The following is a 16078-nucleotide window of genomic DNA, read 5'->3' on the forward strand; positions in this document are numbered from 1 at the left end:
ACTCTGCAGCTTGCCTAATATCAGGATTGAAGCGATGTGACCACATTACCCCAACATTAATCGAGTTACACTGGCTCCCTATAAGTAAAAGAATCAAATACAAACTTGTAATGACAATCTTCAAATTAATCAAGGACCAAACTTGTCCAGGGGCTAAAATTTTACCAACCTACTAGGACTGTGCGTTCCTCCCAGTGTGGATTGTTGGAAGTCCCATCATCCAGAGTTGCACGTTTACACATTACTTGTGAATGCACCTTTTCAGTAGCTGGTCCTACACTCTGGAATTCTTTCCCTATGGAAATTAGGCAGTGTGACTCGGTAAAAAATTTTAGAAAGCTGGTCAAGACCTTTCTGTTTAAACATGCTTGTATTTAAGGTTTCATTGTTTTTATTTTTCATTTTAATTTTGTTTTAATATGTATTTAGTTTTTATCTGTGCAAGATTATTTATAATGTTTAGGACTGTTTTAGTTTACATTTTAGTTATATTTTATTATGTATTTAGTTTATATTTGTATTAACATTTGTAATTATGTATTATCTTTATGAATGTTTTCTTGTATATTGCGTAGACCTTTTTTTTAGTATTAAGCGATTCATAAATCCTAATAAATGTAAAATGTAAAAAATGTCATGATTCTATATAACTGCCATTCCATGTAGGTTACCCTCTTACCTTCTTTTTAAGGTTGTAACTGCTGCTTTGTCCAGGTTACCATCATTTGAAAGCTTATGTATTTTAGCTGAGATCCTGATTGCTCCTATCCACAGCCCTTATGCATTTATGCATATTATTGTTTTGTTCTACTAATGTATTTCACAGTGAAGGATATTAGCATGCTAAGCATGGTGTCGAAGACCATCAGCAACCACCTCGTGAATTACATATCAACACTATCTGGGAGCAGGAGGTTTTTGCTTCAGGACTTTCATAGCCTTCAGATGCCCGACAAGAAACAAGCACCCTCTCTACCACACCACTACAGATCTCTAGGTGATGTTATTAATAGGAATGCACAGGGAAGATGAATGTGATGGCATGTATTACTGCAGCTCTGTCACTGCAGTAGTACAGAAAGCGTGACTGACTAGCTGGGTTTATGAGGACTGGCTGAAATGTTTCAAGGGTTTAGGATTTCTGTTAGGCCAGCAGCACAAAAGAGACCACAAAAACATTGCTAAAGAATGGAATTGGTAGAGGGCTGAGCTTTGCATTTAGCAGCTTCTTTCAGTACTAAATTGCTACAGTATTTCACTATGTAATAATGTGTAAGTTAACTTGAATAATTTGGGAGAATCACAGTATTTCCAGATGCCAAATAAGATTTTCATGCAATGAAATCTTCATTTTCATTGTATACCATTTTTATATACATAGTAAAAAAAAAAAAAAGGTGACAGTACTTTAATTTTCAGCTCTTTCTTCTCATCTGAGAAAATAAAATGCTCTTATACACAGTTTGGGCTCACCTTCACCCTACAGGATTATGTGTCACTCCAGACTGTATTATATATTGCACTGCAGATTTCACCCTGCCAGATGTCCTCTCTTATAATGATAATTTACCTAAATACACCCATTAATAATAGAGATAGTGAAAAAACTGCTACATATGTGGAAGCAGGCCTATTTCTGACATGCACAATTGTGGGTGCTGCTTGCCTTTTGTCTTTTTTGAGGAGATGTTCTTGTGTGCTCAGCTTATCCCTTGAAAAAATCTAGGCTTTGCCCTCAAAGCAATACTGTCAGAAAATTAATCAAGTTTAAAATAATAACCTATGGAATAATTTTACTGTATTATTTTTAACATTTAATGATAAATCATTGCAGCTGTATACCATACAATCTTCTTTTTCTGCCTCTCGAGGTGGGTAATCTTTCTCTTTGTCTCCTGCACTATAATCTTTTTTTCTCCTACGCCCCATTTATCATCACATAATGTAAAAGAAACAGATACGGACTTATCATTGTTATATTTAAAGAACCACCAATAGACATCAACACCATTTTTTAGTGTGGCATTTCAGCTAAAGCTCACTTAACTGTTTCATACTATTTCTGCATTTCCTTTCCCCATTTCTACAAATTTTTAAGATTTTTTTAATGCTAAACAGTCAGCCTCATGATTAGTTTAATCCTTTTAATTCTTTCAGTAAGATCACAGTCCAGTGTTTGACAATGGAATCTCTTCCATGGTAGGAAATGAAATCCTGGAATACAGGAGGAACAAATAGCTTTCTATCACATTTCAAAATTGTCATTGATTAGCAATAATGAGGAAATAAGAAAAACATTCTGGGCACAACACAACAGTAACTGTATTATTGTCTGACTGAATGTGTAGTAGCTGAAAAACTCTATGACTGAATTTGAGCCTGACCCAACATAATATGACTCTGAATAAGACTTTGTATTTGGAAAAATTCTAAAAGTAAAGTGCCCTTACAACTAGGCATATAAATGAAAATTTGTACCCTCTGTTCTCCCAGTTACATAGATAATTTTCTAATGCTTTGTTTAAAAAACAACATTGCAAGGGCAATAAATGGTGAATGGAGTACAGCCATCTCAGTTTCTATTGAAGTCACAGTGCTTAATCTTGAAAGACATTAGGCTTGGCGAGTGAGACCAAGAGCACAGGTAATGCTAATAGATATAGAATTTGGTATTGAAAAGGCTGAAATTATGGAAACATGACAGGAGCTGTCTTCTGGAAAAAAGAAATAGCCCATTGAGCTGTGCAATCTTGTAATTATTGTACAAGATTCATCTATCATTGTTATCAGTTAAGCTCCATATTGTCATGAAGCACAGAGGGTGGTTGGCAAAATGTCAAACCCCACAAGCACTGTGACCTCAGCTAAGTGAACCCCAAAGCTGTAACAAAGCAATTTAACAACCAAGGCATGTGCATTTGCACTCCCCAACTCCTACCCTGATGCTTGCATCTCTTTCCCTCCATTTTGATTCCCCAGTCCTCTTTTGCAATCTCCCCTTTCTCCTGCAACCTGGATTTTCAAAATTCTATCAAAATAGAGCAGCGAGATAAGATGAATTCCAGGAGAATCATTTCAAATGTTATCAAGATATATAAAAGAAAAACATTTTTATTGTATTTCCCCTTTAAAAAGAAACAGTAGTAATATTATCCAATTTACCCACTTTTCTTGTTATTAAGGTCCAGTTTCATTAAGGCTTTTCCTCCATTCTTTCTTTGTCTGTGGGAAAAACTCGATGAATCAGGCCCAAAATCTCAAAGCATTAATAAAATTATAGATTATTTTAAAGTACATATTACTTTTATTCAATCCCTTCCTTTTTTAAGTGAAAAAGTATCCATGATGCCCACAGATCTGTAGGGAAAAAGGTTTTCAATAAGAACATAAGAAAATGCCATATTGGGTCAGACCAAGGGTCCATCAAGGCCAGCATCCTGTTTCCAACAGTGGCCAATCCAGGCCGTAAGAACCTGGCAAGTACCCAAAAGTTAAGTCCATTCCATGTTACCATTGCTAATGGCAGTGGCTATTCTCTAAGTGAACCTAATAGCAGGTAATGGACTTCTCCTCCAAGAACTTATCCAATCCTTTTTTAAACACAGCTATACTAACTGCACTAACCACATCCTCTGGCAACAAATTCCAGAGTTTAATTGTGCGTTGAGTAAAAAAGAACTTTCTCCGATTAGTTTTAAATGTGCCCCATGCTAACTTCATGGAGTGCCCCCTAGTCTTTCTATTATCCGAAAGAGTAAATAACCGATTCACATCTACCCGTTCTAGACCTCTCTAATTTTAAACATCTCTATCATATCCCCCCTCAGCCGTCTCTTCTCCAAGCTGAAAAGTCCTAACCTCTTTAGTCTTTCCTCATAGGGGAGCGGTTCCATTCCCCTTATCATTTTGGTAGCCCTTCTCTGTACCTTCTCCATTGCAATTATATCTTTTTTGAGATACGGCGACCAGAATTGTACACAGTATTCAAGGTGTGGTCTCACCATGGAGCGATACAGAGGCATTATGACATTTTCCGTTTTATTCACCATTCCCTTTCTAATAATTCCCAACATTCTGTTTGATTTTTTGACTGCCGCAGCACACTGAACCGACGATTTCAATGTGTTATCCACTATGACGCCTAGATCTTTTTCTTGGGTTGTAGCACCTAATATGGAACCCAACATTGTGTAATTATAGCATGGATTATTTTTCCCTATATGCATCACCTTGCACTTATCCACATTAAATTTCATCTGCCATTTGGATGCCCAATTTTCCAGTCTCGCAAGGTCTTCCTGCAATTTATCACAATCTGCTTGTGATTTAACTACTCTGAACAATTTTGTGTCATCTGCAAATTTGATTATCTCAGTCGTCGTATTTCTTTCCAGATCATTTATAAATATATTGAAAAGTAAGGGTCCCAATACAGATCCCTGAGGCACTCCACTGTCCACTCCCTTCCACTGAGAAAATTGTCCATTTAATCCTACTCTCTGTTTCCTGTCTTTTTGCCAGTTTGCAATCCACGAAAGGACATCGCCACCTATCCCATGACTTTTTACTTTTCCTAGAAGCCTCTCATGAGGAACTTTGTTAAACGCCTTCTGAAAATCCAAGTATACTATATCTACCGGTTCACCTTTATCCACATGTTTATTAACTCCTTCAAAAACGTGAAGCAGATTTGTGAGGCAAGACTTGCCTTGGGTAAAGCCATGCTGACTTTGTTCCATTAAACCATGTCTTTCTATATGTTCTGTGATTTTGATGTTTAGAACACTTTCCACTATTTTCCCTGGCACTGAAGTCAGGCTAACCGGTCTGTAGTTTCCCGGATCGCCCCTGGAGCCCTTTTTAAATATTGGGGTTACATTTGCTATCCTCCAGTCTTCAGGTACAATGGATGATTTTAATGATAGGTTACAAATTTTTACTAATAGGTCTGAAATTTCATTTTTTAGTTCCTTCAGAACTCTGGGGTGTATACCATCCGGTCCAGGTGATTTACTACTCTTCAGTTTGTCAATCAGGCCTACCACATCTTCTAGGTTCACCGTGATTTGATTCAGTCCCTCTGAATCATTACCCATGAAAACCTTCTCCATTACGGGTACCTCCCCAACATCCTCTTCAGTAAACACCGAAGCAAAGAAATCATTTAATCTTTCTGCAATGGCCTTATCTTCTCTAAGTGCCCCTTTAACCCCTCGATCATCTAACGGTCCAACTGACTCCCTCACAGGCTTTCTGCTTCGGATATATTTTAAAACGTTTTTACTGTGAGTTTTTGCCTCTACAGCCAACTTCTTTTCAAATTCTCTCTTAGCCTGTCTTTTCAATGTCTTACATTTAACTTGCCAACGTTTATGCTTTATCCTATTTTCTTCTGTTGGTTCCTTCTTCCAATTTTTGAATGAAGATCTTTTGGCTAAAATAGCTTCTTTCACCTCCCCTTTTAACCATGCCGGTAATCATTTTGCCTTCTTTCCACCTTTCTTAATGTTCTTTCCACCTTTCTCACAGGACAAGCAGGATGGTTGTCCTCACAAATGGGTGACATCGAGGATGGAGCCCACCACGGAAAACTTCTGTCAAAGTTTAAACAGAACTTTGACTGGCCCCTACTGGGCATGCCCAGCAAGGCACTGACCCTGCAGCCAGCAGGGGTCTCCCTTCAGTCTTCTTTTTTCCGCGCAGCAGTTGCCACGCGGTGAAAGGAGCTCTCTTACCACGTTCCTGACAGGAATTCGGTATTTTTCTTTCCGAAGAAAATTTGCCCCTCAGGGGTCTCCCTTCGACAAATTTTTGTCACCTCCGCGGAAACCGGTAAGTTTTTTGCCTTTTTTCTTCGACTACCGTCGAATTTGGCCCTCGAGGCCTGTTGGCAATTACCGAGCCCGCGACTAAATTTGGCCTTAAACCATGGCGACGGGGTTCCGTCGATGCCCGGATTGTACCCGGACTATGTCAATCACAGACCCCCATAGGGTTTGTGTTTTGTGTTTGGGTAGTGAGCATGATGTCCTGACTTGCACCAAATGTGCCCTAATGACACCTAAGGGTCGCAAAGCCAGGATGGAGAAGATGGGGCTCCTCTTCCATGCACCCACCCCAACGCCATCGATAGCATCAACGTCATCGGAACCGGCACCGTCGAAGTTGCACCACCATCGTCAACCCTCCGGTGACCGTCCACCATCGATGACTTCTCGGCCGTCGACTCCTGTCCCCTCCCCGGATGGGCGAGGAGACCAGAAGGACAAGCATCGCCATCGACGGCACAAGTCTCGGCCTGTCGAGGATCCACAGTCATCGACCTCTGAACAAGCCGAGCCACCGACTAAGAGGCCTCGTTCAGACTTGGCACCGTCCACGTCTCATTCGCAGGCATCGAGGAAACCCTCACCCTCTCGGGGTGTGGGAGCCGTGATCCCACCGGTTACGGTGGTCCCTCCGGCTCTGCCTCAGCCTCCCTCTCCCGTCGAGCCGGGTATTGTTACCCCTGGTCTCCGGGCAGAACTGGACCAGCTGGTCCAGGAGGCCATCGAGAAAGCGATGCAAAGATTCCAACCTCCATTGGCACCGTCTCCGGCACCGCTTCCGGCACCGCCACCGGCATCGACCCCGGCACCGACTCCGCCACCGAGGAAGGAACCGACCACCGAACCTTTGGTGGAAGCGCTGGCACCGCTACTACAACGTATGGAGGCACTTGTACATGCCCTCCCATCGATAATTCCAGTAGCACCGACAGCGCCATCGTCTCCGACTGGATTTTCATCGGCGGGAGAAACACCGTTCCTGATTCCCCCTTCCGCGGTGGTCCCATCGGTGCCTTCTCGTATATCTCCACCGATTTATCCTTTGGCTCCATCGGTTCCAAGACCGGCACCGACTCCATCGGCAGCACCGAAACCCTCGATGCCGTTCCCAGTACCGATTGTACCATCGGTTCCTCCAAGGTTTCCTTCGATGCCTTCGGATCCTCAACCAGGTCCATCGGGGCTTCAACCCCCAAGTGATCCCTATGATACCTGGGGTGATGATACATCTTCTGACACAGATTTACCATCACCGCCTTCTCCTACAGAGAGTAGAAAAAGATCTCCTCCAGAGGATCTCTCCTTTATTAATTTTGTAAAGGAGATGTCCGAAATTGTACCTTTTCAGCTGCAATCTGAGACCGATGACAGACACCAGATGATGGAACTGCTTCAATTTTTGGACGCTCCAAAAATCATCGCTTCCATCCCCATTCACCAGGTGTTTCTCGATCTCTTAAAGAAAAACTGGGAATCTCCTTCATCTGTATCACCAGTTAACAAGAAGGCTGACTCCACATACCTCGTCCAGTCAGCACCAGGCTTTCAAAAGCCTCAACTGGATCATCGCTCTGTTGTGGTGGAGTCCGCACAAAGAAAAGCCAAGCGTCTCAAGCCACACTCCTCCACTCCGCCGGTCAAGGATAATAAATTCCTAGACAGTGTGGGACGGAAAGTGTACCATGGAGCTATGCTGATTTCTCGCATAGCCTCATATCAACTCTACATGACGCAATATAACAGAGCCATCCTTAAACAGATGCAAGATTTTGCTGACACATTACCTGACCAATACCAGCCACAGCTTCAGGCCCTTCTTAACAAAGGGTTTGAAGCGGGGAAGCACGAGATCAGAACGGTTTATGACATCTTCGATGCCTCCACAAAGGTTTCAGCTACTGCCATCTCGGCCAGACGTTGGGCTTGGTTAAAGTCATCCAACCTTCGCCCAGAGGTCCAGGATCGTTTAGCGGATTTACCCTGCTTAGGGGACAATTTGTTTGGAGAACAAATTCAGCAAATAGTAGCTGAATTGAAAGATCACCACGAGACGTTGAAACAACTTTCTTCTGTTCCGTCTGAGGTTTCCTCCAAACAACCACTTAAGAAGGACTCTAAGAAGTCGTTCTTTCGGCCACGCCGTTACTACCCTCCATCGGCCAGGCCTCGTCCAGCTCGATCCTCTACTAGGCCTCAGCCGCGTCAGCCTAGGAAACAAAGACCTACTGTAGCCCCTCCTCCTGGGCCTGCGGTTGGCCTTTGACTCCCCTGTAGGGAACACATGCCAAACCCCTCTTCCAGACATTCCTGTAGGAGGTCGACTGTACCATTTTCTACAACCTTGGTTGCAGATCACCTCAGATCAGTGGGTGCTAACAATTATCGCACAGGGTTACCACCTCAACTTCATAACTCTTCCGGCAGACTCCCCGCCTCTTCAAGCGTGGAGTCTATCCACCCATTTGGCTCAATTACAATAGGAAGTGTCTCTTCTTCTGCAATCAAATGCTATAGAACCCGTTCCTCCCTCTCAACGAGGCAAGGGATTCTATTCCAGATACTTCCTAATACCAAAGAAATCAGGGGGACTACGTCCCATTTTGGACCTTCGAGCCCTCAACAAATACCTTCAAAAAGAGAAGTTCAAAATGGTAACCCTAGGCGCGCTGCTCCCTCTGCTACAAAGAGGGGATTGGCTGTGCTCTCTCGACCTCAAGGACGCTTATACCCACATTGCGATCACACAATCCCATCGCAAGTATCTGCGGTTTCTAGTAGGCCACGACCATTATCAATACCGTGTCCTACCTTTCGGTCTGGCTTCTGCCCCACGAGTCTTTACCAAATGTCTCGTAGTGGTAGCAGCATTCTTGAGGAAGGAAGGTGTCCACGTCTACCCCTACCTGGACGATTGGCTAATCAGGGCCTCCACCCAACAGATAGCTCAATCCTCCCTAAAATTGACAATTCAAACACTCCTTTCCTTAGGGTTTCTTGTCAATTACGAGAAATCTTGCTTAGTCCCGTCTCAAACCTTATTCTTCATTGGAGCAGACTTGGACACCTTACAGGCAAAGGCTTACCTTCCTCTTCAGAGGGTCCACACCCTAATGTCCCTGGCTCGCCAGCTCCAGTCTCAGAACACTGCCACGGCTCGCCAGTTCCTCATTCTCCTAGGACACATGGCATCCTCGGTTCAAGTCACTCCCATGACCCGACTAGCCATGAGAGTAACACAATGGACTCTACGACACCAATGGATTCAAGCTTTTCAGCCTCTGTCCTCCATAGTCACAGTCACACAAGCGCTGCGCCTATCCTTAACCTGGTGGACGACTCAGGTCAACCTCCTTCAGGGCTTACCTTTTCTTCCACCGGATCCGCAAGTAATCCTAACCACCGACGCTTCTCACATCGGTTGGGGAGCCCATGTGGACGACTTTCAAACCCAAGGGTTATGGTCCAAAGAGGAAGCCGAACACCAGATCAATTTCCTGGAACTTCGAGCAATCCGCTATGCGCTCCGCACTTTCAAAGATCATCTCTTTCATCAGATAATCTTAATCCAGACGGACAACCAAGTGGCCATGTGGTACATAAACAAGCAGGGAGGCACAGGCTCCTTCCTTCTGTGTCAGGAAGCTGCGCAGATCTGGGCGGAAGCCCTCTCCCACTCCATGTACCTCAGGGCCACTTACCTGCCGGGAGTAGACAATGTATTGGCAGACCAGCTGAGCCGTGTCTTCCACCCACACGAGTGGTCACTCGATCCTCTGGTAGCGACCTCTCTGTTTCACAAGTGGGGTTCTCCCCGCATAGACCTCTTTGCGTCCCCTCAGAACCACAAAGTGGACGATTACTGCTCTCTCATTCGGAGCCAGCACTCTCGGCCGAGGGATGCATTCTCCCTCAAGTGGACAACCGGTCTGCTCTATGCATTCCCTCCACTCCCTCTTGTGTCAAAGACTCTCGTGAAGCTACGCCAGGACGGAGGAACCATGATCCTGATAGCACCTTACTGGCCACGCCAAGTATGGTTTCCAATACTCCAAGATCTCTCCATCCGCAGGCACATTCCTCTGGGAAAGGACCAGCATCTGCTCACTCAAAACGACGGATGCCTCCTTCATCCCAACCTCCAAGCCTTGTCCCTGACGGCATGGATGTTGAAAGGTTAGTCCTTCAACCATTTAACCTTTCAGATTCCGTTTCTCGGGTCCTGATAGCTTCACGAAAGCCTTCCACAAGAAAGTCTTACTCATACAAATGGAAAAGGTACACATCATGGTGCACTTCTCAGTCCCTTGATCCCCTTTCCTGTCCAATCTCCAAATTCTTGGACTATTTATGGCATCTCTCTGAATCAGGTCTTAAAACCTCTTCTATCAGAATGCATGTCAGTGCGGTAGCCGCCTTCCATAAGGGTATTGGGGGTAATCCTATTTCAGTGCAACCCCTAGTAACACGCTTTCTTAAGGGCTTACTCCATCTAAAGCCACCCTTGCATCCTCCGGCCCCATCCTGGGACCTTAACCTGGTTCTTGGTCGTCTAATGAAACCTCCTTTCGAACCTCTGCACTCCTGTGACTTGAAATATCTCACTTGGAAAGTGTTATTCCTTTTGGCTGTTACTTCAGCTCGCAGGGTTAGTGAATTACAGGCCCTAGTTACCTATCCGCCTTACACTAAGCTCCTGCAGGACCGGGCGGTACTCCGCACTCACCCTAAATTTTTACCTAAGGTAGTTTCGGAGTTTCATATCAATCAATCTATCGTACTACCTATCTTTTTTCCCAGGCCCCACTCAAACTCTGGAGAGCAGACCCTGCATACCCTAGACTGTAAACGGGCTCTAGCTTTTTACCTAGACCCTACAGTTTCCCACAGGAAGAGCACTCAATTATTCGTCTCTTTCCATCCTAATAAGTTGGGACACCCTGTGGGTAAGCAGGCTCTTTCTTCCTGGTTGGCGGACTGCATTTCTTTTTGCTATGAGCAAGCTGGCATTCCTTTTCAAGACCGTGTTAAAGCGCACTCTGTGAGGGCCATGGCGACGTCAGTGGCACACCTTCGATCGGTGCCGCTTCCTGTCATCTGCAAAGCTGCAACCTGGAGTTCTCTCCATACTTTTGCAGCCCATTATTGTTTGGACAAGGCTGGAAGACAGGACTCCATCTTTGGCCAGTCTGTCTTGCGTAACCTTTTTCCAACCTGATGTACCAACACCCTTCCACCTACCCGGTAGGGTGCGGATGCCCTTTCCCAAATTTCTCCTCAGTTGTTGTGCCTGCTGCACACCGTTGGGTACATTTGGTGCAGGTCGGGACATCCTCAGCTCGGTACTCACCCATTTGTGAGGACAACCATCCTGCTTGTCCTGTGAGAAAGCAAATGTTGCTTACCTGATGTAACAGGTGTTCTCACAGGACAGCAGGATGTTAGTCCTCACGAAACCCGCCCGCCTCCCCGCGGTGTTGGGTTCGTTTTATTTTTACTTTCTAGGCACTGCCTGTAGCTTTGAAAATCAGACTGAAGGGAAACCCCTGCTGGCTGCAGGGTCAGTGCCTTGCTGGGCATGCCCAGTAGGGGCCAGTCAAAGTTCTGTTTAAACTTTGACAGAAGTTTTCCGTGGTGGGCTCCATCCTCGATGTCACCCATTTGTGACGACTAACATCCTGCTGTCCTGTGAGAACACCTGTTACATCAGGTAAGCAACATTTGCTTTCTTAATGTTCTGTTATTCATCTTTTTGTAGTCAGAGACTTTCTTATTAGAAGTTTTGCACCAGGAGAAGGAAATGTGCACATTGTGCTATTAAATTAGGGAAACAGTCCATTTAGATTATAACAGTGCTAGCCTCGATGAACCGACGGTGGTGCGCTTAACCGCTGCTGTTGTAGTGGCTTTGGAACTGAAATTTGAGAACATTAACAACAATTCCACTGCTCTAAAGGAATCTATGAGTGACAACGGGAGACGCATCGATATTGCCGAAGGGCGAATCTCTGTGGTGGAAGAGGACAACCTGGCCCTCTTGTCGAGGCTTATAAATTTGGAAGCTTCTCGCAAATCTGTGGAAGACAAGATTGATGACTTAGAGAACAGGGCAAGGCAAAATAACCTCCGATTCATGGGGTTGCCGGACTCTTTCCCAGATGGAGAACATGTGGCCTTGCTTGAAAGTTGGCGACCACGTGAGATGAAGCTACCGGATTTAAAAGGCAAATTAATCGAGTGGGCCCACAGATTAGGGAAAGGAGAGGTTCAGAAGGCCGCCCAAGACTAGTTATCGCTCGATTTCTGAATTGGGTGCAAAAAACGGCAATATTTATGGCTTCAAAAAAATGCAGAGAATTAAAATACAATGATCAGAAGATCCTGATACTGCAGGAATTCTCAGCGGCAGTATCAGTAAAGCAGAGATCTTTTTATGCTGTCTGCAGAGAATTGTTTAATAAGACTATCCGCTTTGCTCTACAGTATCCAGCTACTCTGAAAGTGTGGAAAGATTGGAAGACTTTTTTGTTTGATGCACCAGATAAAGTCTCTGGATTTCTTGTGGTCAAGGGAGTTTCAAGTGAGAACGTGTGTACAAAAGTAGCCAGCCTGCAGAGCATGAAGTAAAAACTTCTTTTCTCTACTGCATCATGGATAACTCTGAGAAGTTGCGAATGTGGAATGGTGAATTCTCTTCACAGTAATTCTCCACCAATACTTTTCGGCAACTTGCTAGTTTGTACATGAGCCTAAGTGGTCTGGTTTACTCTCTGTGCATATTCTTGGAATATACAGATGGGCGTCATATTCAATGAAGTTAACGTTTCAGGTTTCCTTACAATTCACAAGTACTATATAAGCTTATTACTACATTGCCTACTCAAATGTTCTTTTGGGAAATTGTATTTCAGGTCTGGGGAGTTGATTGATTCTATGTTTATTGCAGGATGGGGGATGGCACCTGAGCGCATCTAAGTAGATCTCTTTCCCTGATTTTAAGGGATTACTATGTATGCATTTTTTGTTGGGGAAGGGTGGGCTCTGCAGAGAATAGGAGTTAATCACTCTGGAGCTTTAAGGATTCGGGGGGGGGGGGGGAGGTAGAGGTAGGGGGTTTCAGCTCTTCTTTTTTTCTTTACTTATTAATTATTGGAGGGGGGGGAGGGAGGATATTTGTCAGGTTATATGTCCTATGGAGTGTTATGGCCTATGTAATACCCAAATGCCAAATCAGGTGGATGGAAAGCTGGTGGTCCAGGCTGGGAGACCATCAGTTAAGATAAAGCTTCTGTTTTTTCAGGGTTTTATGAAAGAAATGCTTAGTGGATAGACAGCTTCCGCAGAATCTCCTGGAATGTAGGAGAGCTCGGATTGCAAATTAAAAGACAGAAAATATTGAGCGCACTTCAACACCATAAAGCAATGGAAGTGGGTCTCCAGGAAACTCATTTATCTGATGGGGAGAGTAAAAAGTTGAAAAGAAGTTGGGTTGACCAATGTTTTTATGCTCCAGCTGTGGGGCGGAAAGCGGGGATGGCTATTTTAGTTCATAAGTGGGTGCCTTTTCAAGCGAGTCAACAAATATCTGACCCTGAGGGATGATATGTAATTTTGGTGGGCAAAATGTTAGGTAAAGAATTTACTATCTGTAATGTATATGCCCCCAATATATATAGTCACTCCTTTTTTCAGGGGATAGTCAATATGTTGACCTCGGTGATCAGAGGGGCGCTGATAGTACTGGGGGATTTCAACTGTGTCCATGACCCAGTACTAGACAGATCTGTTTTTGGATTGCCAGAGGGGGGACATAAGCTCAAAGGTATAAAATACTTATGTAAGGAGCTCAACTTTATAGATATATGGCGAATGCTTAACCCAACCGAGAGAGACTATACACATGTCTCCAGAGCCATTCTTCTATGTCGAGGATAGATTACATATTAGTGGCTGATTTTCTTTTCCCTAAAGTTAAACAAGCTAAGATTGGGGCCATTGAAATCTTGGACCCTGCTTTGATTTGGTTAGATCTTTCATTTAGTTTGGATGGCCACCACACTAAGCTATGGAAGTTCCCGAGTCACTTATTGGAGGATAAAAGGTTTCAAACTTTCTTACGAGAAAAATGGAAGGCTTTTTTTTTATATGCATTCACACCCCTCAACGAAATCTACATTTAGCGGGTAAAGGACTTCTTACAATTCCTTCTATTGCCACTGCTAAACTTACCTCTGTCAGGGAAAGAGCTGTTTCATTAGCCGGTCCAGGTCTATGGAATTTATTACCTGTAGAATTAAGGCTCCAGGGAGAATTAAAAGAATTTAAGAAAGCACTAAAAACGTGGCTGTATGTTCAAGCATTCCAAGTAGAAGTCAGCCAGTAATTTTTATTGTTTTCATATGTTGATGCTTTCTGTTAAATTTTTTTATGTTAATAGGCATGTTTTAATGTGATTATTTACTTTTTACAACTTATTTTATTTCATGATTTGTTTCTATTATAATAATTTAAGAATGAGTCTGATGTATAGTTATCTGTTTGATTGGTTTAAAAATTTTTATTGTATTTTATGATTTTTAATTACGAAACATTGTAAACCGGTGTGAAGGTATATACCAACATCGGTATAGAAAATTAAGTAAGTAAATAAATAAATACTTTTATATTTATTGAAATTTCAAAAAATAAAACAAGTATATAGACTTGTAGTAACATACATAAGAGACAATAAATCACAGTGCTATACATAATACAAAACAGAAACATTTAAAAAAGGAAATAATTAAGCAGAATTCACCTCTAATGTAATAATAAGGAAATATAGGGGAGATACCATGATAAAATTTAAGGAGCAAGACAAAAAGAAAAGTCAAGGAAAAAGAGGCGAAACTTGAAAATACACCACACAATTGCTATTAATCAGATGTCAAGCAGAGGTAGCCGAGGGATGAGCATCTAAATATGAACGTAGGTGCTCAGGATAAAAAAAAGTTTGGCTCCCAAGTGAATAATAAGACAGTGACAATTTATTTTATTTATTTATTTAAATTCTTTTACTATACCGATACTCAAGACGAGGTCTTATCGTACCGGTTTACAATAGAACAGGGGAAACCAATTACCAACTAAGTAGACGGTAAAGTTACATTGAAACAGGGAGCGAAAACATGGGAGATGGAAGACAGTAAGATTTTAAACGATAACAACTGGAGAGTGATAAAATAATCAACGAAAAACAATCGAGTAGCGAGACATAAACAGAGATTTATCCTAGGCGATTATTAACATAATATATCCTGTGGGAAGGAGGAGACATGGGGAGGTGAGCAGTCAGGGCAGGGACTGGAAATGGGGAGGGGGGGAGTGATTAGGGAATAGGTCAAAGGGTGAGAGTCAATGTTGGTTGATAGAAGTTCCTTCAACGGTAAGCTTGTGTGAACAGCCAGGTTTTCAGTTTCTTTCTGAAGGAGAGATGGCATTGTTCCTGGCGTATATCTGGGGGAAGCGAATTCCAATGGAGCGGACCTGCTGTCGAAAGTGCTCGCTTGTGAATAGAGTTGTGGACCGAGGATTTTTTAGGGGGGGCCTTGAGCGAACCTTTGTAAGCGGTTCTGATCGGCCTTGCGGAAGTATGTAGTTCGAGAGGGATGGACAAGGAAATCATAAGGTAAATTTAGCACCTAGGGCCTCATTTTTTAAAGTATTTCAGGCCTGCGATATTTTAGAAAATCGCGCTAATGGGGGGCGGGGGGGTCAAGCGGGGGGTGGTGCTGCACTAGCCGGCAACCATCGCACCGCCACGGTGCGATCACTGCCAGTTTCGCAACCAATAGCACCACCATAGAAGGTGAAGCTATTGGGCGCGAAATAGGACGCGAAAAGGCACCTACCTTTTCGCTGTCCGCGGCGTCTTCGCGGAGTCAGCCCCAGTGACCCCCCCGACTCCTCTTCCGGAGCCGACTCCGCCCCAATTTAGATAGTGCAGGCGTGCGCTACCTTCGCAGGCTATCGCAGGCTTGCGCTAACAGCTGTTAGCGCAAGCCTGTGATAGCCTTGGAAAATAAGGCCCCTAGAGCCAAAACTTCAGATCGGATAAGGAGAAATGTTTTCAGACATTCTTGAGTAGATCTGGTGATATCAGGGAAAAGCCATACTTGCTGTCCAAAAAAAAGGGTCTGATGATGTCAGAAGAAAGATCTTACAACCAAATCATGATCTTGTGAAAAAACAAAAGAAAGAAAAAGAGCTCCATG

General features: G+C 43.5%; 1 protein-coding gene across 1 annotated transcript in view; it reads left to right on the plus strand.

Moving 5' to 3' along the window:
* The window catches only part of FBXO47 (F-box protein 47), a 530190-nt gene that overhangs the window by 34867 nt on the left and 479245 nt on the right, over positions 1 to 16078 (plus strand). Inside the window, exon 3 of the mRNA XM_029573146.1 lies at positions 827 to 997. Coding sequence (XP_029429006.1) covers positions 827 to 997 — 171 coding nt within the window. The remainder of the gene's footprint in view (positions 1 to 826; positions 998 to 16078) is intronic.

This window comes from Rhinatrema bivittatum, chromosome 12 (assembly GCF_901001135.1).
Source record: "Rhinatrema bivittatum chromosome 12, aRhiBiv1.1, whole genome shotgun sequence".
Classification (NCBI taxonomy): Eukaryota; Metazoa; Chordata; class Amphibia; order Gymnophiona; family Rhinatrematidae; genus Rhinatrema; species Rhinatrema bivittatum.